Source organism: Catharus ustulatus, chromosome 6 (assembly GCF_009819885.2).
Source record: "Catharus ustulatus isolate bCatUst1 chromosome 6, bCatUst1.pri.v2, whole genome shotgun sequence".
Classification (NCBI taxonomy): domain Eukaryota; kingdom Metazoa; phylum Chordata; class Aves; order Passeriformes; family Turdidae; genus Catharus; species Catharus ustulatus.
Genome location: NC_046226.1, coordinates 54,531,650 through 54,552,365, shown reverse-complemented (window position 1 = coordinate 54,552,365; position 20,716 = coordinate 54,531,650). Strand labels below are relative to the sequence as shown.

General features: G+C 51.0%; 2 protein-coding genes across 9 annotated transcripts in view; both read left to right on the top strand.

Moving 5' to 3' along the window:
- The window catches only part of DAGLA (diacylglycerol lipase alpha), a 66,254-nt gene extending 58,984 nt beyond the window's left edge, over nt 1-7,270 (top strand). For all 4 annotated transcript variants that reach the window (XM_033061992.2, XM_033061995.1, XM_033061993.2 and 1 more), the window contains one exon: nt 79-7,270. In XM_033061992.2, the coding sequence (XP_032917883.1) occupies nt 79-1,006 (928 nt within the window). In that variant the 3' untranslated portion in view covers nt 1,007-7,270. The remainder of the gene's footprint in view (nt 1-78) is intronic.
- A 6,527-nt stretch (nt 7,271-13,797) lies between these two features.
- Nucleotides 13,798-20,716, top strand: part of MYRF (myelin regulatory factor) — a 39,371-nt gene continuing 32,452 nt past the window's right edge. For 4 of the 5 annotated variants that reach the window (XM_033062371.1, XM_033062370.1, XM_033062368.1 and 1 more), the window contains exon 1: nt 13,798-14,045. In XM_033062371.1, coding sequence (XP_032918262.1) covers nt 14,000-14,045 — 46 coding nt within the window. In that variant the 5' untranslated portion in view covers nt 13,798-13,999. Of the gene's footprint in view, nt 14,046-19,261; nt 19,323-20,716 lie in introns of those variants that run through there. The other variant, XM_033062369.1, reaches the window with a different exon arrangement.

Here is a 20,716-nt window from a genome sequence, read left to right as displayed (position 1 = left end):
CTGATTGGAGGAGCTGTGTTGGATCCTCTGGCTGTTCTGGAATTCTGCCGCCTCATGTTCTCTTGTTTCCCGTTGCAGGAGCAAATCCCATTCGGAAATCAGCCTGGAGGGATTCTACGAGACGAAACCACTTTCTCCTGTGCAGAAGGACCCTGTGGAGCTGCTTCTCCTGGACACTAAGGAACGTCTCTCCGTGGAGCTCCAGGACCGCCGCGCCCCTCTGGCCACCATGGAGAGCCTCTCGGACAACGAATCCATCTACAGCTTTGATTCCCGGCGCTCCTCCGGTTTCCGGAGCATTCGGGGCTCCCCCAGCCTCCATGCGGTCATGGAGAAGGACGAGACACACTGCTTTTATATAGACCCTGCTATCCCTGAGGAAAACCCTTCCCTCAGCTCCCGGACAGAGCTGCTGGCTGCTGACAGCCTCTCCAAGCATTCCCAGGAGACGCAGCCCCCGGAAAACGTCCTCAACAGCGGCGGCACCACCCCCCAGCGCCGCTGCAGTGCCGAGGGCACCGGGAGTGAGGGGGAGCGCGCGTCCTTGTCCCCTCGGGAGGAGCCGGCGCTCCACAACGGCCGCCTGGCCGATGTTCCCAGTCCCCAGGTGCTGGAATTCGCCGAGTTCATTGACAGCCTCTTCAACCTGGACAGCAAAAGCAGCTCCTTCCAGGACATTTACTGCATGATGGTATCGGACAGCTCCAGCGACTTTGCGGAGATTCCCAAATCCGTCAGCGACCAGGAGATCCTGCTGAGGGCGCAGTACGAGCCTAACTTAGTCCCAAAGCCCCCGAGGTTGTTTGCAGGCTCGACGGATCCTTCGTCAGGAATCTCTGTGTCGCCCTCTTTCCCCCTTAGTTCATCCGGAGAACTCATGGATATCACTCCCACGGGTGTGAGCAGCCAGGAATGCCTGGCCACAGACAAAATCCGGACTTCCACCCCCTCCGGACACGTAACCAGCCCTGCCAAGCAGGACGACCTCATGATTTCGGCCCTTTAGTGCAGGGGAAAGGGGTGGAATGATCCCAGTGGGATAATCCATGGAGGAGGCTGTCATCGGGCAGTTGGGATCAGAGGAGACAGCTGGAAAAATCCTTTCTGGGGTGACACAGTGGTGGTGTCTGGAGGATGGATTGTGCTGGAATCCTGTGCTTGGAGCTGGGAGAAGCTTTGCCCCGTGGGGCCTGAGAGGGTCTGAGGCACTAAAGTTCCCTACCTCAGCCTGTCTCATTCCAGAGGCAGATTCCTTGCCCTGGGGCACCTGCTGAGTTTGGGAGTGAGATACCTGGATAGATGGAAGCAGGAGGGGGCTGGGCCAGATCCCTCCCGTCAGGACCGAGCCGATGGTTTGGGAAATGAGCGGATTGAGACTTTGGGCCCTGTTGCACTATCACGGATCCGGCCCAAGATCCAATTCGGCACACTTCCATGGGGATTGCTTTTGTAGGACACTCCTGTTTTAAAGCCATTGGGGCTGTATTCCCCCCCAAATCCAGTCCCCCCTTCCTGGCCAGGCGCAGCAGGAATGGGGCTGGCACCATGGTTTCTCTTCCCCGAGCACTCCTGAGAGGGAAGGACACTGTTCCCAAGAGCCCAGACCCTCTTCCACGTCCCTCCTTTGGCAGAAAGTTCTCCTGGATATCACCCCCATCACTCCTTGGTTCCCTGGACCCCTCTGAGTTGGCGACATTCCCGTGGGACTGCCAGGATTCTCATCTCAGAGCCGCATGGATGCGGATGGATCGACTGCAGAATGCACCCAGCGTTATTTTCCAGGCCCCTGTGGAGTTTAGGAGTCTCTCCTGGATCCCTGGGGGTCCTCACACCACCCACATGCAGCATCCACGGATCAGTGCCAGCCTCATTGGGAATTCAGGGAAAAGATGGATTTATTTTTTTTCCAGTGTTGCAATCTCTTGTATGTTTACAGAGCTGCTGAGCTGGTTGGAAGGTATTTATTAAGGAAATAGGGAAGGAAAATCCATAGTCATCATCTCCTTCCTGTGCTGTTCCCTCTGGGGACTGAGGGAAGAGAGGATGGGCAGGCAGAATTCCAAGCCCCTGCTTCCCAGGTGGCTTGGATTCAGGAGTAACTGCCTACCCCCTCTTCCACCCTCTCCCCACCTGCACAATTCCATGTAGGAAAGCTTGAGCAAGTTGTTAGGAAAACTACCTGAGCCTCCGGGCCCAGAGGAGCCTGCTCCGCCTCTCCAGGCAGGTTTTCCAATGATGGGAGCAGGAGGAAAACTACCTATAATAGGAAATGAAACATTCTTGGGACCTGGAAAAGGCCTTGAATTGCCACAACTCCCCCTCAAAAGCTCAGCAGTTACCGATGGCTCTTCCCAGAGCTCCATCCTCCCTCCCTGGAAAAGAAATTCCTGGTTTAACTTCCTTAGAATCCTGTGATTGCTCCCTTTGCCCCTCCTTAGCAGTGCTATTTCCATTGGGGGAGGATGCTGTGCTTCCCAGGAGCTCAGCTCCTGGCAAATCCTGGGATTCCTGTTGTCCATGTGGGCTCCATAAGCCCCGGGATGGGTCAGAGCTGTGCTTCCCAGGAACCAGTGGGATCTGATGCCATCGAGGAGCACTTTATAACCGGTGTGCATTGATATAAATAACCCTGAGTGCACAGAATTCCACTGGATTCTGATTCCAAGTGCTAATATCCCACTCCATCCAGTGTGGGATGCTCCAGCCCCTGCTCCTTACCCGTTTCAGAGCCTTCAGAAGTGCTTCAAGCGGCCAGGAAAACGTTATCCCTGTGGTTTAAGGTTCCAAAGGTGACCTTTGCCTGAGGGGAATCAGAGGGAGGAAGCTCCTCTGGATTCAGAGGGATTTGGAAAAGTCCTCTTATTCTGAGCAACCAGAAGTTCTTTTTGTTTTTGTAAATCCTTAAAAAAGGAGTAGGGAGCAGGCGGTTTGGGAGCACAGCACAGGGTAAGGAGGAATTCCTGCACTCAGGAAATACTACCGAGGTGATTTTTCAGGAATACGCACAAAAATCTGGGAAGGTTTGAGGGGAAAAGGGGAGCTGAGGGGCAGGGAGGCTGGGGCTAGCGGGCTAGCTCCCCTCCTGGCCCAAGAGTCGGGATAAGGAGCTCATTCCTGTCCTTATTCCCGGCAGGAATTAACCCTTAGCACTAAGGCAGAGCTTGGGATCTGCAAAGCACTTTAAAACATTAAGGAAAAGGATCATCTCCATCCCTGGGAGCGACATGGATACCTGGGATTAGATGGAACTACTGGTGGGAGGTACCTCCAGGTGAGGAAAAGTGGGATATCTCCCTCCTAAAGTTATTCCAGTGGGAACCTGCTGATGTTCCATGGCTCAAATGTTGCACTAGAAAGTCCCTTCCCTCTGCCATGTCTGGAAGACTCAATCCTTGGGTGACTGTTTCCTTCTCTGTGCCATTGGAACTGTATCCCATGGGAATGGCCTTCCCTTGCCCTGACAGGAAGCAGTCTGGAATGCTGCGGTTTTTTTTGCTCTGTGATGACTGGACTTTGGAAAAACCTGGAAATACATAATTCCTGGGAGCTGGGCATGCCACAGGTCGAGGAGTAAAGGCACAAAAGAGCCCCTCTAAGTTCTCATTGTATCCTGTCATGGATAATTCCTGGTTTTTGTTGACAAACAGATACAATCCCAGTCCTCCCTAATGGAATCCACGTTCTTGGAATTATTTCTGCTTTAAATGTTTTTGTGTCTTGATCCCCAGCATTCTATGTCTCCATTTTCACCACTCCTTTGCTATCTGGGCATTTGGAAAGGCTGATCTCCCATTTCCTCCTGGAAAAGCACACCTGGAATGCTGAAATAAATGTTAAAGCTGCAGCTACCTCCTTCATCTGTACTGTACACACTTCCTGCTTTCTCTTCCTGCTCTGTCTTTGGGAATACGAAGCATCTCAAATTTTCCGAATCTCTTGGCTTATGCTTCGTCCTCTTCAGCTTTGTGCCTTCTGATCTTCGGATATTCCCATGATATTCCAACAGGATGTTCCACCCTGTGCAGAGGCAGTGCTGGAAGTGCCTGACACCCCAGATCCCAGCCTGGCCAACAGGTCACCCATTCCATGCCTCATCCTTAAAATCCTTTCTGATCCTTCTTCTTGGACCAAGTGACTTTTAAAGGTCCTTTCCAGCACCAAGTATTCCAAGAGTTTCTTGGCAGAGGAATGGAGCTGAGGCTCTTCTGCACCAATAAATTGATTTTATTGTTGCCTTCATTGCAGCAGTGCCAAAAATTTGGGAAGGGTCCTGCAGTGCTGAGGATATACCACCCCTTTTCCAGTATTTATCATTATTTCTTCTCCTTTGGGACTGCCTTCCCAATGAATATTGGGAATATTCATTTCCTCCTAAAACTTCCTTATTTTCTTTGCTTCCAGTTGCTCTCACCTATTTCAGGACCCACCTCATCCCTCCCTTCTGTCAGGGTGCTGATTCCACATCCTTGGTAGCACATGGGAAACATGGGAAAACTATTCCAAAGCACTTAAATGGGATTCTTGGAACTTTTTAGGAACTTTTTTCCCAAAGCAAACAGATTTGTGGGAGGTATTTTGGCCTCTGCAGAGGGCTGGGATGGCAGAGGGTGTGGAGTCTGGATATAGAATTCCTGTGATTCCCAATTCTGTTATTTTAGGATGTTTAGATTCCAGGACCAATTGATGGTCCCAAGCAGAAATCTGTTTTCAAGGGCATGTAAGGAGGAGGAAAAGCTCCAAGTGTGGGGATACAGGATCAGTATCTAACACATCCTCCATGCACTTTGATGTTTTCCCAGCTTTTACTGCTCTTTTCCTGCAGGCAGATAATATTATTTCCATGGAATCGCCCACACAGCGTTCATTTACAAATTGGGCCATAGGAATAATCAGGATTACCCCTGGCAATGGGAATTAAGTGGGATTAATTACTGCTGGAATGGGTGTGTTTGGATTTGTGTTTTGAGGCTGTATCCAAGAACTTCTGTTGAATTTCCATGGGCAGCAGAGCCCTTCTGAGTTTGCCTTGGGAATTGCGGGGCTGGAGCTTCCCTCCATGCTGGGTTTGTCCTTATCCAGTCTGGGACATCCTTCCCTTGGCAATAGAACATTCTGGCTTTGCAGGATGGGAACAGGAATGTTTAATTCCCATTGCCTAGGGTGGTGTGGATTCCTCATCCCTGGAAATATTCCAGGCCAGGTTGGATAAGGTTTGGAACAACCTGGGCTAGGGAAAGATGTCTCTCTGCCCATCACAGTGGGTGGGAGCTTCCAAATCCTTCTGGAATTCTGTGATTTCCTGCTTGCAGTGTTATGGTGCTGCAGGAAAGGGAAGGTTGGAATTGCAGCAGCACCTCTGCATGGATTGCTCTGCTGAGAAATTCCTTTGAAGGAAGCAGCTGGAAAGCACTGCCTGGAATTGGGCACATTGCTTTGTTCCCAGAGCCTGTGCAGTGCCAATTTTTGGGAAGAGCTGCTGGATTTCGGGAAGAGCCTCATTTCTAGTGCCAAAGCTCCCTCTCATGGCTCGTGTGTGGAGAAAGCAATGCTGCATGGATCCTGCTGGAGGCAAACACTACCCATCCTTGGCAGCTGTGGGAAGAAGGAGAGGAAGGAATATTGCAGGCGGAAGCTGGGATTCAGTCTGGGAGTCCTTTGCTCTCCAGTCAGATCCACAGGGGAGTTATGGATCAAGAGAGGGATGGGAGAGGGGCTTGATCAGCAGTCACTGATGTCTTTCCCCTTCTTCCAGCTCCAAGGAGCTGCTTAAGGGCTGGAAATTCCAAACAGCCAAGAATTAGGGCAATTCCTTGCTTTGTCATAGGAAATCATCATCAGCCTCTGAGTGCTTTGCTGTCTCCATTCCCATTGTGTTTTCCATGTTTTTGAATTCATACCTGTTGTGCCTTTGTTCTCCCTGGCTTCAGTTCCCAGATTTCTGGGATCAGACATCTCCCACCTTCCTTTCCCACTTCTCTGGGAGTATGGAAGTGTGGCCAAGGCCTGGTAGGAGCTGCCCTTGCTCCTGAGCTCTCCCATTCTGCCTCAGCCAGGACTTCCCACATCTTCCCACTTTTCCCTGCTACCTGAGGTCATATCCAAGTGCCAAAAGCAAATCTTGACCTGAGGCAGGCGATTTCCTCCAACCCACACCATGTTTCTCCCTGGCTCTGGAGCAGCCCCCTTCCAAAGGTAGGCTCCCTGGGAATTTTCCCTGCTTTCCTTGTTGTGTCCAATCCCTCTGACATCACCGTGTCACACCATGCTCCATGTCCCAGCTTTCCCACCTTCCCAGCACACCTGTGGGATGAGGGGAACCTCTCCCTGTCTTCATCTCTTGATTCCTGAAAATCCTTGCAGCTCAGGAACAGGTTTTTCTTTGGATTCCACTTCCCTGCTTCCCATCCCGGGCTTTGTGCAGTTCTGATGGCTCAGAGTTGGAAGTCCCAGGTGGGGGTGGCACCTATCCTGCCGGGATATCCAATTTTGGGAAGTTTGTGTGCAAAGGGATCCCAGCAGGTGTTTTTCCTAGGACACCACCACAGCCTTTAGGTCCTAACTCCTTTCCTGGGATGTCCCCAGAGCTTGGTGGTGGCAAAGTGCCCTCACCTGCAGCTCCACCTTCCCATTTTTCCCTCCACAAGTCCAGAGAATACTCTGGAGCTTCTGTCCCAGCGCTAAGCAGAATTCCTAATGGCACAGGGATAATTGGGGATGGCCTGTCTGGAATGTTGTGCCCTGCAAGCCCCTTTTCTTTGGCTCTGCCTCTCTGGAAAAGCCCTTCCTGCCTGTCACCTGTGTTCAATCCCGTGCTGGGGCAGCTCAGAGCAGGATACCTCTGGATTCATTTCCTGCTGGATCCTAATTGTCTCCTTAGAGCTGAAGCCTTTGGCATTTTTGGGAGAACCAGCCCTTCCAGGGAGCTCTGAGGCACTCCCACTGCTTCTGGCAGGGCTTGGAGCACTTGGATATGCAATTGGGGGGGGAAACAGCCCAGCATCCTGCATCCCCATGCTCATCCCAGGAATGCTGCCCTCTGAATCCCTGCTCCGAGCTGCCCCAGCATGAAGATTCCAAGGAAACTCAAGCACTCCTCATGTGCCCTTCATTCTCCATGTGACTTTTTTTGTACCTCTGTACAAAAGATCCAAACTAATCCCACTGTAAAGAAAGATCTGGATGAATTATAACCTAATTCCAGAAACATGGATGTATATAAATTTTCTGTATATTCTATGGCACTCTGTATAAAATGGATGTTGGAAGCATGGCTGGAGTACGTGACTGTTCCCAAGGATGTCCTGGACACAGATGGCTGGGAATTGCCTGAGGTTTCCGCCTTAAAGGGTGGTGAGTTGGGAGAGGTGGGAAGGACAGCAGGAATTGTGTCTGCAGCTCTTGGGAAGAATCTGGGGAATCAGTGGGGGTTGGCTTTCTTCTCCAGCTCTCTCTCTGCTCTGGATCTCAGCCTTTGGTGTGGGAAAACACTTGGGGGAACATGCAGAGGTTGTGGATTTGCTGTCCCATGGCCGGTTGGAGCAAGCTGGAAGTTGCCCTGAAAGTAGTGGAAGGTGTCACTGCCCATGGCAGGGATGGAACTGGATCTTTAAGGTCCCTTCCCACCCAAACCATTCCAGGATTTCATGATCCCTATCCCTTGAGATGAGTTGTAGGAATCTCTCCTGTAGAGAAGAAAATTAAGGAACTGGATGCTTTGAGTTATTCCAAGTTAAATTCAACCTGTCCTATAAAAAGAAGGATTTTACTGCAAACAGGGAATTTTTGGGGAGTGGATGGGAATGACAGGGATAGAAGAGGATATATCCCAAATATTCCATCTATTGGCTATTCCAGCCTGAGCAGTGTGGAGATCTCCCCTTTAGATGAACATGAAGGTGCTGGAATCCTTCTGTGAGCTGTGTGAGTCCACACTGGGATTTTTCCGGTGTCCTGCAGGACATGACTCTGGAGTTGTAAAGCAGGATCTCACTGCCTGAGAGCTGCTCCCTGCTGAATGATTCCACATAATTCATGTTCTAGAAAAGGGAAAGCTGCATTCATGCCCTGCGGGGTTGGGGAATAAGGGCAGGAGAAGTCCTGGAGTTCACTGTCCAGCCAGGAGAAATCCAGGGAGAAAAGCAATGCCTGGAAGTGTGTAATCCTATTAATGGCTGCATGGAATTGTTTTTATGGCTGCTCCTGAAGGGACTATCAGGGAATTAAGAGCTCAAAGGTGGCTGAACTACTGGGTTCCTATAAAAATGCCTATAAAAAGTGCTGGAATGTTGAAGTGCCTGATGTTTTGGGATGGCTTTGTGGGATTTTTTTTTCCTACCCAGAGCTATATCAGCCTCATAAAAGGATTTTTGACTCTTCTGGAAACCCTTCCTCTCCTGGGGAAGGAAAACATCCAACTCTGGCTGCTATCCTTGGATAAACACAGAATAATCCATGTTTAGGAGAGGTTGCTTTAATTCAGTTTTTAAGGATGAAAATATATGGATGTGGATGCAGCAGGAATGGGGGATGCTGCTGTAAAACCTATTAAAAGCCTTCCTTAGGGATGTAGTCATGTTTTCCAAGGAGATTCTCTGGCTGCTGGGTGTGTTGGTGGCCTTAGAAAAAGAATTCCAGTTTACTGAAAAAAGTTGTTTCCAATTCATTGACAAAAAATCGGGAATTATGGAAAAACACCCAAATTTTCCAACAGTTTTTGAAGTGTTCCCCAGCAAGCAAAGCAAATGAGGGAAAATAATGGGAATATTTAATTAACTAAAGCTGAGATCTAATTGTTAATTAATTCAATGGAAAACAGCATGGCATAAGTAGTTCCTCAGGGTTTTCCCAAGCAGTCCAGGTTGTATTTCCATTGGAAAAGAGGGAAAGGAAACTGTGATCTGAGGGTGATAGTCCAGATGTAATACCTGGTTTTCCAGCAGCATTTACATTTTCCTGCCTCCTCCTCCTCCAAAATCTTGGATTTTCCAGCAATCTGTACTCATCCTTCCCACCACAGAATTTCCTTGGAAAGCACATCCAGTCCTTGTGGCCTTGTTGGTCTTGGTGGAGTGGACAGGGGTTTTCCATGGAGCCTGGATGCCCTTATTGGGAGCGGGTGGGTGACACTTCCCTGCTCCAGGCCTGGGTTAAGTCCTCGTGCTTCCAGCTCCCAGGATGTGTGTGCCTTCCTGAGGACAGTCCTTTATTCCTTTATAAATCAATGGAGGTGTTCTCTCCATCTTGGGCACAAACCCTTTGGAGTTAATGGATAACCAGGAAGGGATTGATCCGCGCGCGTCTCCTGCCAGGAAGAGATAACAGAGGGAGCTCTGCTTCCGCCTCCAACAGGGTGGGAGCTTCCCTGGGGGTTGGAAAGGATTTCCCAGAGAAAATTTCATCCCTAGAAGCATCAAGTCCAGATTGGACAAAGCTTGGAGCAACCTGAGATAGTGGAAGGTGTCCCCCTGCCCATGGCAGTGGATGGAATAGTGGAATGGGATGAGCTTTGAGTTCCTTTCCCACCCAAACCATCTGGGATTTGTGGAATTTGTGCCTGGATTGGGATGGTTTGTGAGTAGGAGATTCCAAATATTCTTTGGAATAGCAGCTTCTTGGGGACCTGGTTCCACCAGGAGAAACAGGTCTTATATCCATTGGATATCTCTGTATCCATGATCTCTGCTCGGCTGAGTCTCATATGAGCCGGATCGATGATTCTGGCGCCCTTCCAGAGACCGAGGTGTCAATGCTCAGAGCTGGTGGAAAAAGGTTAAAAATAGACTCCAAATCCTTCCAGTCATGCCTGGGAATCTCAGCTGGAGGTTGGGATTTTGGGGAGGGATGGGGTAAGGGAGGGGAAAATTCCTGAATTATTGTATTGTTGGAAACTGGACTTTGAAATTCGGCGCCGGAGGGAGCCCCGGCCACACCTTCCATGAGTAATATCGCAAGCAACATCCCTCCACCCCTTCCTGGCTCCTGCTCCCAGTGAGCCACGTGGGATAGGGAGAGCAGGAGCATGCAGGGAGCATGACCCAGAAGGGATTGGGAAAGGGAAGAAATATGGGAAATGTGGAGGACAGGAGAAAGGAAGACCAAGGAGGGACTGGGTTTGGATCCACTGGAGCTGTTCCCTATGGATCAAAGCAATACCTTTGATTTTTTGGGAGTGGGAGCTGAGTGGGACTGGGAGGCAGGAGGAAATCTCTTTTGAGAAGGACATGGATCATCCACACCTCAGTTAGGCACCAGGGAAGGATGGGGAGGAGCAAAGATTCCTAGGGATATGTCCAGAGGAGGGCATTCTGGAAATGGCAGCCACTTGGTGAGGGCAGAACCCTGAAATTTGAGGATTTGAATGTTTAATGAGTTGCTCCCAAAGGGAACTGGATGGGCTTTAAGGTCACTTCCCACCCAAACCACTCCAGGATTCCATGATCCCTGTCCCTCAAGATGAGTTCTAGAAACCTGTCCTTCAGTGGAGAAGGAAATTAAGGAAGGAACTTTGGGTTATGCCAAGTTGAAGTCATCCTGTCATATAAAAAGAAGGATATTAGCGCAAACAAAGTTGAGTACAAGGGAATTTTTGGGAGTGGATGGGAATGACAGGGATAGAAGCTGAAGATTAATTCTCTCAGTCAAGAATATATCCCAAATATTCAACTATGTTGGATATTTGAGCCAGAACAGTGTGGAAATTTGCCCTTTGGATGCTGCAAGGAAGATGAGTCCCAACTGGGATTTTCTCAGAGTCCTGCAGGGTGAGGGACACAGGGACAAGGCTCTGGAGTTGTAAAGCAGGTTCTCATGGCCTGGGGCTATTCCCAGCTCAATAATTCCATGGATGAGCTTTAAATTCCCTCCCAAGGCAAACCATTCCAGGATTCTGGGATTCTAAATCATAGAATCACAAAATGTGATTGTACAAATCAAATGATGATTTTATGAATCCATAAAAGTATGATTCCAGGATTCTAAATGACAGAAGCACGCATTCTAGGATTCAATATCCTGAGTTTGAAAAGGATCATCCAGTCCAATTCTGACTTTAGTGCTGGATCTGATCTTTATTTACTTGACTATTACGGCCCATCATCTAACAGAGTTTAGACTGGGTTGACGCTCGGCTTCCCGGGAAAAATCCATTTTCCCTTAATTTCCCTTCCTTCCCACGCAGCTTGTGCCCAAAACGGGGGGTTGAGAGCAGGAACAAGGAGAGCAGGGAATAACAATTGTCTTAATGTGGAGAGAGAGAGGAGAAAAAAGGGCTCGTTCTCTCCATCCCGAAATAATAGACCCATTACTGTCCCCAATCCTCAATCCCCCTCCTCTCCCGGGAGAAGAATTGGTCACTGCACAGCTGTGGGAGAGGGATAAATATATTTATATATCCCGGAGAATCTGCCCTTCTCAATTGGGATGTGGGGCTGGACAATCCCTCATTGTGCCCTGGCTGGCCTGCAGCAGAAAGGCCCCACAGTTTGGGGCTGGCAGGGCCCCGGCGCTCCGAGAACTCGGAACTTCATGGACATTATTCCCAGCGGGCCCTTATTTATTTGATTGGAGTCATTATGGGGTGGGAGAGGTGGGGGAGAAAAGGGGGGAGCTGGGCGTTATTGGGGATTGTGGGAACATCTGGGGAGAACAAACCACAGCTGGGCCTTCCCCTGGAGGGGCAGGGGTTGGGGTTTGGGGTGGGATTTGGGGCTGGGTTCGGTGATTTGGGGCTGGGTTTGGATGTTTTAGGGATGGATTCAGTGGTCTGGGCTGGTTTAGGGTGATTTGAGGCTGGATTTTGGTGGTTTGCAGCTGGTTTGGGGTGTTTTGGGCTGGGTTTGGATGATTTAGGGATGGATTTGGTGGTTGGAGCTGGTTTAAGGTGATTTGGGGCTGGGTTTCAGTGTTTTGGAGCTGGATTTGGATGATTTAGGGTTGAATTTGGTGTTTGGGGCTGGATTTTGGTGATTTGCAGTGGGTTTAGGGTGATTTGGGGCTGGATTTGGATGATTTGGGGCTGTATTTCGGTGTTTTGCAGCTGGATTTGGATGATTAAGGGCTGAATTTGGTGTCTAGGGCTGCATTTTGGTGATTTGCAGCTGGTTTAGGGTGATTTGGGGCCGGATTTGGATGATTTAGAGCTGGATTTGGTGTTTGGGTCTGTATTTTGGTGGTTTGCAGCTGGATTTGGATGATTTAGGGCTGGATTTTGTGTTTGGGGCTGGATTTTGGTGATTTGCAACTGGTTTGGGGTGATTTGGGACCAGATTTGGTGCTTGTGGCTGGTTTAAAGTGATTTGGGAATGGTTTAGGGTGATTTGGAACTGGATTTGGATGATTTGAGGGCTAATTTTTGGTGGATTTAGGGCTGGATTCTAGTGGTTTGGGACTGGATTTTGGTGGTGTGCAGCTGGATTTGGATGATTTAGGGCTGGGTTTGGTGTTCAGGGGGATTTGGGGCTGGATTTTGTTGATTTGAGGTGGGATTTGGATGATTTGGGGCTGTTTTATGGTGATCTGCAGCTGGATTTTGGTGATTTGCCAGTGGTTTTGTGGTCTGTGGCTGGAATGTGAGGCTGGATTTTGGGGATTTCCTCGTTTTGTAATTTGTACCTGGATTTCAATGACTTGTGTCTTTTTTTAAAACTAGATTCCAGTCATTTGTGGCTGGTTTTGGAATTTGTGGGAGGATTTTGGTGGTTTGTGGTTGGATTCTGTGCCTCAGGGCTGGTTTTATGAACAGGTTTGCTCGTTTGTGGCTACAGTTTTGTAATTTGTGGTGGGTTTGGTGGGGTTTGTAATTTTGTGACTGGGTTTTTGTAGTTTCTGGATGGATTTTGGTTATTTTTGATGGTTTGTGGCTCTTTTTTGGTGCCTTGTGACAGATTTTGGTGCTTTGTGGGGGTTTTTGGTGCTCTGTGAACAGATTTTTGGTACTTTGTGGCTGGTTTTCTGTGGTTTCTGGATGGATTTTGGTAGCTTGTGACTGGTGGCTTGTGGCCATGTTTTAGTGCTGTATAGTTTTGGGGTTTTTTGTGGTTTCTGGACAGATTTTGGTATTTTGTGGCTGGATTTTTGGTGGCTTGGGGCTCTTTTATTTTAGTGCTTTGTGACTGGATTTGGTGCTTTGTCAGTGCTTTTTTCCCCAGTGGTTTGTGGCTGGATTTTTGGCGGCTTTTGGGTGATTTTTTTGGTGCCTTTGTGCAGATTTTGGTGTTTTGGGAAGGGAGTTTGGTGCTCTGTGAGGAGTTTTGGTGTCTTGTGCACAAATTTTGGTGCCTTGGGGCTGGTGTTGAGAGGGTTTCTGGACAGAGTTTGGTACTTTGTGCCTGGCGTTTTGTTTTCTGACTCCTTTTTCCTTGGTGCTTTGTGATTTTTGGTTTTTGGGGGCTTAGGGCTGGTTTTGGTGTTTAGTGGCTGTTTTTTGGGGGGCTTAGGGGCTGTTTTTTGGGGCTTAGGGGCTGGATTTGGGGTGGTTTAATAGCTGCTTTTATGGGGCTTAGTGGCCGGTTTTTGGAGGCTTAGGGGCTGGTTTCTGAGGGGGCTTGGGAACTTGTTTTTGGGGTTTAGGGGCTGTTCTGTCGCGCTTCGTGGCTGCATTTTTAGTTGAGAGGCTCCTCCCGGCCGCTCGGCGCTGTTTTTAGGTGACTTTTTGGCAACCTCGGCGTTGCCAAACCCCCCTCGGCGGGGGTGCCCCGAGCGGAGAGGGAGGAGCAGCGGGCGGGGAAAGAGGGAAAGAGGGGAGGAAAAGAAGGAAAGAAGGGGAGGGCAGCAGGGAAAGGGGGAGGGAGAGAGGGAGGAGCGGCGGCAGCAGCCCGAGTCCGGGGCAGCGCTGGGCGGACGCCGATGGGCATCGGGCGGGCACCGGGAGCCCGGCGCTGAGAGCGGGGCTCGGACGGGCTCGGACGGGGCTCGGGGGTCGCGGCGGAGCCCCCCGGGCCGGGGCGATGCTCCCCTGCAGCCGCACGGACTGAGCCGGGGCCGGCCCGTGCATGGCCCAGCCATGGAGGTGGTGGACGAGACGGAGGCTCTGCAGCGCTTCTTCGAAGGTAAGCGGGGGACACCGCCGTCCCGGGATGCCCAGCTCCGAGCCCGGCATTCCCAGCCCCGCTCACCGGGGATGCCCCAAGGCTCATCCAGTGCCACCCCTGCCCTGGGCAGGGACATCTGCCGCTATCCCAGGTTGCTCCAAGCCCCGTCTGACCTGGCCTTCCAAGGATGGGGCAGCCACAGTTTCTCTGGGAAGCCTGTTCGGTCGCCTCAGCACCCTTTACACTCTTCCCAACATCCCGTCTAGCCCTGTTTTCTGGCGGTAGGAAGCCATTCCCCCTTGTCCTGTCACTCCAGGACCTTTGCCAAAGTCCCTCTCCAGCTCTCCTGGAGTCCCTTTAGGCGCTGGAAGGGGCTCCAAAGTCTCCCTGGAGGTTTCCCTTCTCCAGGCTAAACAATCCCGGCTCTCCCAGCCTGGTTCCATACCATCCCAGCCTTGTCCAGCTCTGGAATGGCACAGGTCCCTGTCCCAGGGCACACTCCAGGGGCAGCTGTGCATCTTCCAGTGCCAAGCTGGATATCCTGGGAATTGCGTTACATTCCCACTGCGACCCCAGCGAGGAGCTTGGAATGTCCCTCACCATCCTTGGAGCAGGCTCACGGCAGTGGCTCTGACCTGTGGATCCCAGGTGTTTTCTGGAACCTGGGTCCTTGTGGACACCACATGGCTGCGGATCGCTCCCGTTCCCACCAGGGTGGAAAAGTGGTCGGGAAGAGAATTTGGTCTCTGTTGGATGAAATGTGGTTGCTTATGGCTGGGCTGGGATGTGTTGTTGGGAGCCTGATCCCATTGTTGTTCCTGCTCCCTTCCCTGCTCTGGCCTTGGCACGCTCGACTCTTCCTTGTGGAGTGGTTGCTTCCTTCTCTTTCCCCCTCATTGCTTTGTTTCCCTCCCTTGTTTTCCAGCGGGTCGCTTGCCAGGCCAAGGTTTAGTTGCCACGGGCTGTGTCCTTTGGGATGAGCCCCTGGCATGTGGATGTGCTGTTTGAGGGAATAATGCCCATCCTGGCGAGGCTCCATTGCCCCAGCAGGTCCTGGGATGGATCTCGATCCATGGGTCAGCTCCAGAGCTGGGATCCCCTTTGGAGCAGTGGGATTGTGCAGTGAGCTCCCAGAGACAGCTGGGGCAGGCCAGGGGTGTCCCTGTGGGTTCTTTGGCTGGTAGAAGGATTTATCCTGGGAAGTGGGACCAGAAGATGCTCTTGGAAGTGAGTGGAAGCTCGAGCTGCTTCGTCCTTGCTTCCCTCTCTCCCAGCATCCATGTGATCTCTCAGTAAGGCACTTCTTCAAAGGAAAAAGCACCTCCTGTTATTTCCAGCCATGATCCCAGATCCCCAGGAGCCCCAAGATTAGTGAGGATGGGAAGCCTCACCATGAGGGCTCTTATCAGCCACTCCCAGCCCGTGTTCCCTGCAGCTTTCCAGGGTTTCCTTTGGTTTTAGGATTTCGTGTGAGCCAAACTCCTAAATCCTCCTCTCTCACTTCCCATCCTGGGAATGCTGGGCACCTCCTGAGAGTCCTGCACAGCTCTGGCTCAGCATCCCAATGTTATTTACTCTGTCTCTTCAGTTGGAGACATGGAATTTCTCCCTCTCCCCAGAGCATCTTTATTATAATGTGGAGATTTCTTTCTTTTATTATTTCACTGTTCTTTCTGGGTGCTGGGAGTGATCCTGCTCAAGCAAGATGACTCCAAGAGATCCCTGACAACCTCAGCCATCCTGGGATTCTTCCTCTCTGATTTCCTCCTTTCTTTCTTATTTCTTCCTTTTCTTCCCTTTTTCCTCCCCCTTTCTCCCTTTTTTTAATCTCTTTCTCCTTCTTTCTTTTTCTCTTGACCCAAAACCATCCCGTCCCTGTAAAAATCCAGGATCAAGGAAACTGTGCCTGAAGGACATTTCTCACCCTCTGCTATAAAAGCCTTCTTAAAATCTCTCTGAGCCAAATATTCCATGGAGCACAACTTTGTTTGGGCAGCTCGATCTTTTTCCTGCTGTTATTCCAGAGCATCTGTTCCGTCACAGAGCTGGAGGGGGAGAAGGGAAGAGGAGAAAGTTTTACCACCAGCAATTGCTGCTCAGTTTTTCCCTCTTGTGTCCAGTTTAATTGTGGTGCTCTGAGGAATTCTGAGGCCAAACTGATCCTCTGGTTTCTTTGGGAGTGAAGGTCAGGGCCTTAAATCACGGCGTGGAGTTGGATTTACTCTGGAATCTGGCCCTCCTGAGGAATTAATGGTTTTTGGATGTGGTAAACAATAGATCTGGTGGAATTTAATAATTTACAGGAATAAATTAATTATCCCATCACTTCTTTAAAATATATCACTAAATTCTCATCGTAAGGAAATAATTTTCCAACGTATTTTTCTCTTGGAGTGAACTATTTTCTTCTTCTCACGGATCATCCCATTCCTGAAAAGATTTCTTCCTGCAGGCTGAGAACCCTGGAATAATTTGGGAATTCTCATTCCTTTGCTTGACTCTGATTTTCCCAGGATCTGAGCCTGCTGTAAACAATCCCAGAAAATTTAAGAGGAATCCCTGAGCCCTTGATATTTCCCAGTGTCAGACAAGGATTAACTGGGCTCCTCATGGAGACATTTGGGGGTGGGGGCTGTGCTGGTGGAGCTGGGGAAGAATCAGTGCCTGTGGTCATTCCAAATCCTGGAATTTGACTGATCCCATCTGCAGAGCCAGGCTTGTTTTGGGAAGCAAGTGTTCCGAAAATCTCAGGTCTGATTGGTTTTCTCAGCTGTGAGAGATGGACCTGGGTTTTCCTAAATTTTCCTTGGTGTTTGCTCGGGCAGTATTTCTTTATGTTCCTGGGTACCCTTTGTTTCCCTGGATATCCTTGTTTCCCTAGATATCCTTGTTTTCCTGCATGTCCTTATTTCCTGGTGTATTTTTGTTTCCTGGGTATCCTTGTTTTCCTGGATATATTTATTTCCATGAATATCTTTGTTTTCCTGGGTGCCCTTTGTTCTGGGTGTCCTTGTATCCCTAGATACCCTTGTTTTCCTGGATATATTTACTTCCATGGATATCCTTGTTTCCCTGGGTATCCTTGTTTTCCCAGATATCCTTATTTCCCTGGAATATGGCTGGCTGCTCTTTGAGAGATGTGAGGTGTGTGAAGATGGAGAAGCAGAAAAATGATGGGAAAGATCCAGGGCTTTGCTCTGGTATTTGACATGGGCTAGGGAAGGGATGCATTGGGAATAACTTCACGCTTTCCTGGGATGAAGGTGCTGGGAATGCAATCCTGGCTTTCCATATTGAGTGTCCTCAAGCTGGGCTTCTCCTGTATTAGGAAGATTCTTCTTGCCCTCAGGCACAAGGTGGAAATTTTGGGATTGTCCTGTGCAGGGCCAGGAGTTGGATGATCCTCGTGGATCATCCTTCCCATTCAGGAATCTTCCCAAACTCTGATCCCTGTGTTTGGAGGCGCCCAGGACCATCCTGCTGGGGAGAGCTCAGGCAAAAATCCTGGAACAGTGAGCGTGGGATGGCGGGGGGGGTCTGGCAGGGGAGGGAAAGGAGATTTCCATGGGTTTGGGGAGTGTTCCTGGAGCGTTTGTGTTTGGATTCAAAGGAAAAGGAGGGAGTTGACAGCGTCTGACCCTTGGCTGGCATCCTGCTCCCAACCTTTCCCTTGCTCCCGCCCGCCCCTGCCTCAGGGAAACGCTTACGCCACGGCTCAGCTATTTGGGATCCCTCTCCTGGCTAATTTACGAGATAAGGGCTCGGGGAAGAATGTACAGCGGGAAAGATGTGCGGAGCAGGGCCGGCGGGGGCTGGGAAGCGGGAATTCAGGAAAGGAACGGGAAGGAGAGCGAGTGCTGGGAGTCGAGCAGGTTTGGGGTCGAGGTGGAGCTGAGAAGGACAAGAGTTGGTTCAGCAGGAGGGGAAGATTTCCATGAGGGTTTTCCAACAGCTCCACAAGTTTTCATGGAGCACAAGTGGCTGGAACACTGGGAATATTGTCTGTGGAGCAGCTGTGTGTGCACAGGAATCTCTGAGCTTGGATGGTTTTGCCTATGGAAATGTTTGGATATGTGTGATCATGGAATCCTGGAATGGTTCAGGTGGGAAGGGGCCTTAAGGATCATCCAGTCCCACATGGGCAGGGACATCTTCCACTATCCCAGGTTGCTCCAATCCCCATCCAACCTTGGACATTCCAGAGATGGGACAGCCACAGCTTGTCTGGAAAATCCATTCCAGGGCTTCACTGCCCTCCCAGGGAAGGATTTCTACCCAGTATCCCATCGAAACCCTCCCTCTGTCCTCCACAACTTCTCTGGACAGCCTGTTCCCATGTTCCTGGTGGTGTTAACACTCCTGGTGATTTTGATTATGGAGCATTTGGTGCCCCTGAGGAGGAAGTGTCGCCCTGCAGGAAGAGGTCTGGAGCGTTTCCCTGTTTTCCTTGGATGAAGGAATACAGAATACTGGAGCTGAGGCAGTGAGGACAGCTGGGATTGTCCCTTGTCCCCCATCCTGGGCCTTAAGGGGGAATTGGTGGTGGTGGGAATGAGTGGAGGAGGAATTCACTGGGTATCCATGACAATCCAGGGGCTGCTCCCAAATCTTCCTGTTGCCTTGGGATGTATTGAGGCTGAAAACTGGGAACAGAAAGGGCAGGAGGACAGTGGAACCTGGGAGGTGTGTCCTGGTGTCCTGGGCTTGACATAGAAATGCAACTACACGGATCAGCACATCACTTTTCATGGAATGCCTTTTAAAACTGGCTCTTTTTGGGCTTCCTGCCCCCAAATCCATTTCTGAGGTGTGATGCTGGAGAGAGCTTTTCGCACATGGAGCGGCAGTGGCAGGGGGTGAACACCTTGGAAAAGCCCGGCACGATCCCTGGCCGCGGGAGGAGCGGCTCGGGATGGGGTGGCGGCGCAGGTGACAGTCACTGCGGGGCCTGGCTGGCGCCCTGGGAAGGTAAGAGGCTTTGCCCGGAGTTCTTTGGGAGCCGGGAGTCAGCCCGTGCCGGAATGGGCCCGGGGAAGCTGGTACAGCACAAACACATGACCATCCCTGCGGGTAATCCCCTCGCGATCCCAAATCCCGGCGCGGAGCAGCGCCCGCCCGGCCGCCTCCCCGGCCCTCCCACTCTTCCCAGAGGGAATAGAAAAACCAGCAGGCAGCAGCAGCCCTGGGAGCTGGAGGAGCTGAGCTCAGGGAATAATGATGCAGGGAGAGAGCAGGGATACGGCGGGAGCTTGACATCGGCTCTCACCATGCTCAGGATGCACTGGATCCGAGCAGGTAATGGCACGGACCCCCCAGCCCCTCCATGGCTTGCCTTGCTTTCCTCTCTGCCTCTCCATCTCTCTTCCCAGTGGGATTGTTCCCTGGTTCTCCTCTCTCTTCCCCCTCTGTTGGAAGCTTCCCTGCCTGCCTGGCTTGGTCAGCCCTCAACAGGAGCAGGTGACGTGAGGATGCTGCTGAGTCCAGCTCTATCCCAGGGCCTGAGCAGAGCAGGGAAGAGACAAAAACATTCCCTTGAGCTCATCACCACACTCAGCTAGCATTCCTGGACACTGGGGGGAAGCTGCCACATCCATCCCAGTAGGAGATTCCTGGAGTCTCTTCAGCCAAAGGACTCATCCTCTCCTCAGGGAAAGGCCGGTGCGAAATGCCACCACTTCTGGCATGGTCTTGTGATGGTTGTGCTGGTGCTTCTCCCTCCCATTTCCCCAAAACTCCTTCATCCTGGACCCCAAAACTCCTTTATCCTGGGAAAAGGGCAAGAGACATCCAGGTGGAGTGAGGCCAGAGAGCTGTTCTTGAGAAGGTGGGTCTGTAAAGCCTGATGAAAGACAGGTTGGGATTTGGAAAGGTGATGTCAGCACGAGGTTCCATGAGGAGGAACATTTCCTGTGTGCTGGGGAATGCCTCTTCCATAGGCTGGTGCCCTGGGAGCAATGCCCAGACACAGAGAGGGAGAAGCTTCAGGAAGAGGTGGCAGTTGGGGCAGATTAGAGGAGTTGTGCTGGAGGTGTGACCAGGATGGAAAAGGTGACACAGAGATCTGGCTGAGCCAGTGTGTGGGATGGGGTGTGGAAGCACTGCTGCATGGAGGGATATGGGAAAGGAATCCTGGTCGAGGAGGAGCCTTGGGATGCTGGACAGATGGGTTTCACTCTGCTTCCTCACCCTCATCAGTGAGAGTCTTTCCAGGACAGTCATCCCAGCTGACAGAAAGAGAGAATTGAATGGCTGCTGGGCATGGGATCCTGCTCTGCTTTCCCTCATCTGGCTAGGGGCCTTGTGGATTCCTCCTGGTGGGAATGGCTGGAATGATCTGGTGCTGAGGGTGGTGGAACAGGTTGCCCGGAGAAACTGTGGCTCCCCCATCCCTGGAAGTGTCCAAGGCCAGGTTGGATGGGGCTTGGAGCAACCTGGGATAGTGGAAGGTGTCGCTGCCCATAGTAGAGGGGATGATCCTTCCAGTTGCTTCCAACCCAAGCCATTCTGGGACTCCATGATCCAGAGCTGGAAGCCATACTGGTAAAGTGCAGGTGAAGCCATGGGCACTTCCCAGCCCATGCCTTGGCATCCCTCTCACATATCCCAGCCTGGCAATGGTGTTGCTCTGGCACAGCTTTGCCACCCTTGCCGGGGAACCCTCCTGCCTCTTCCCAGTGGTGTTGCTGATT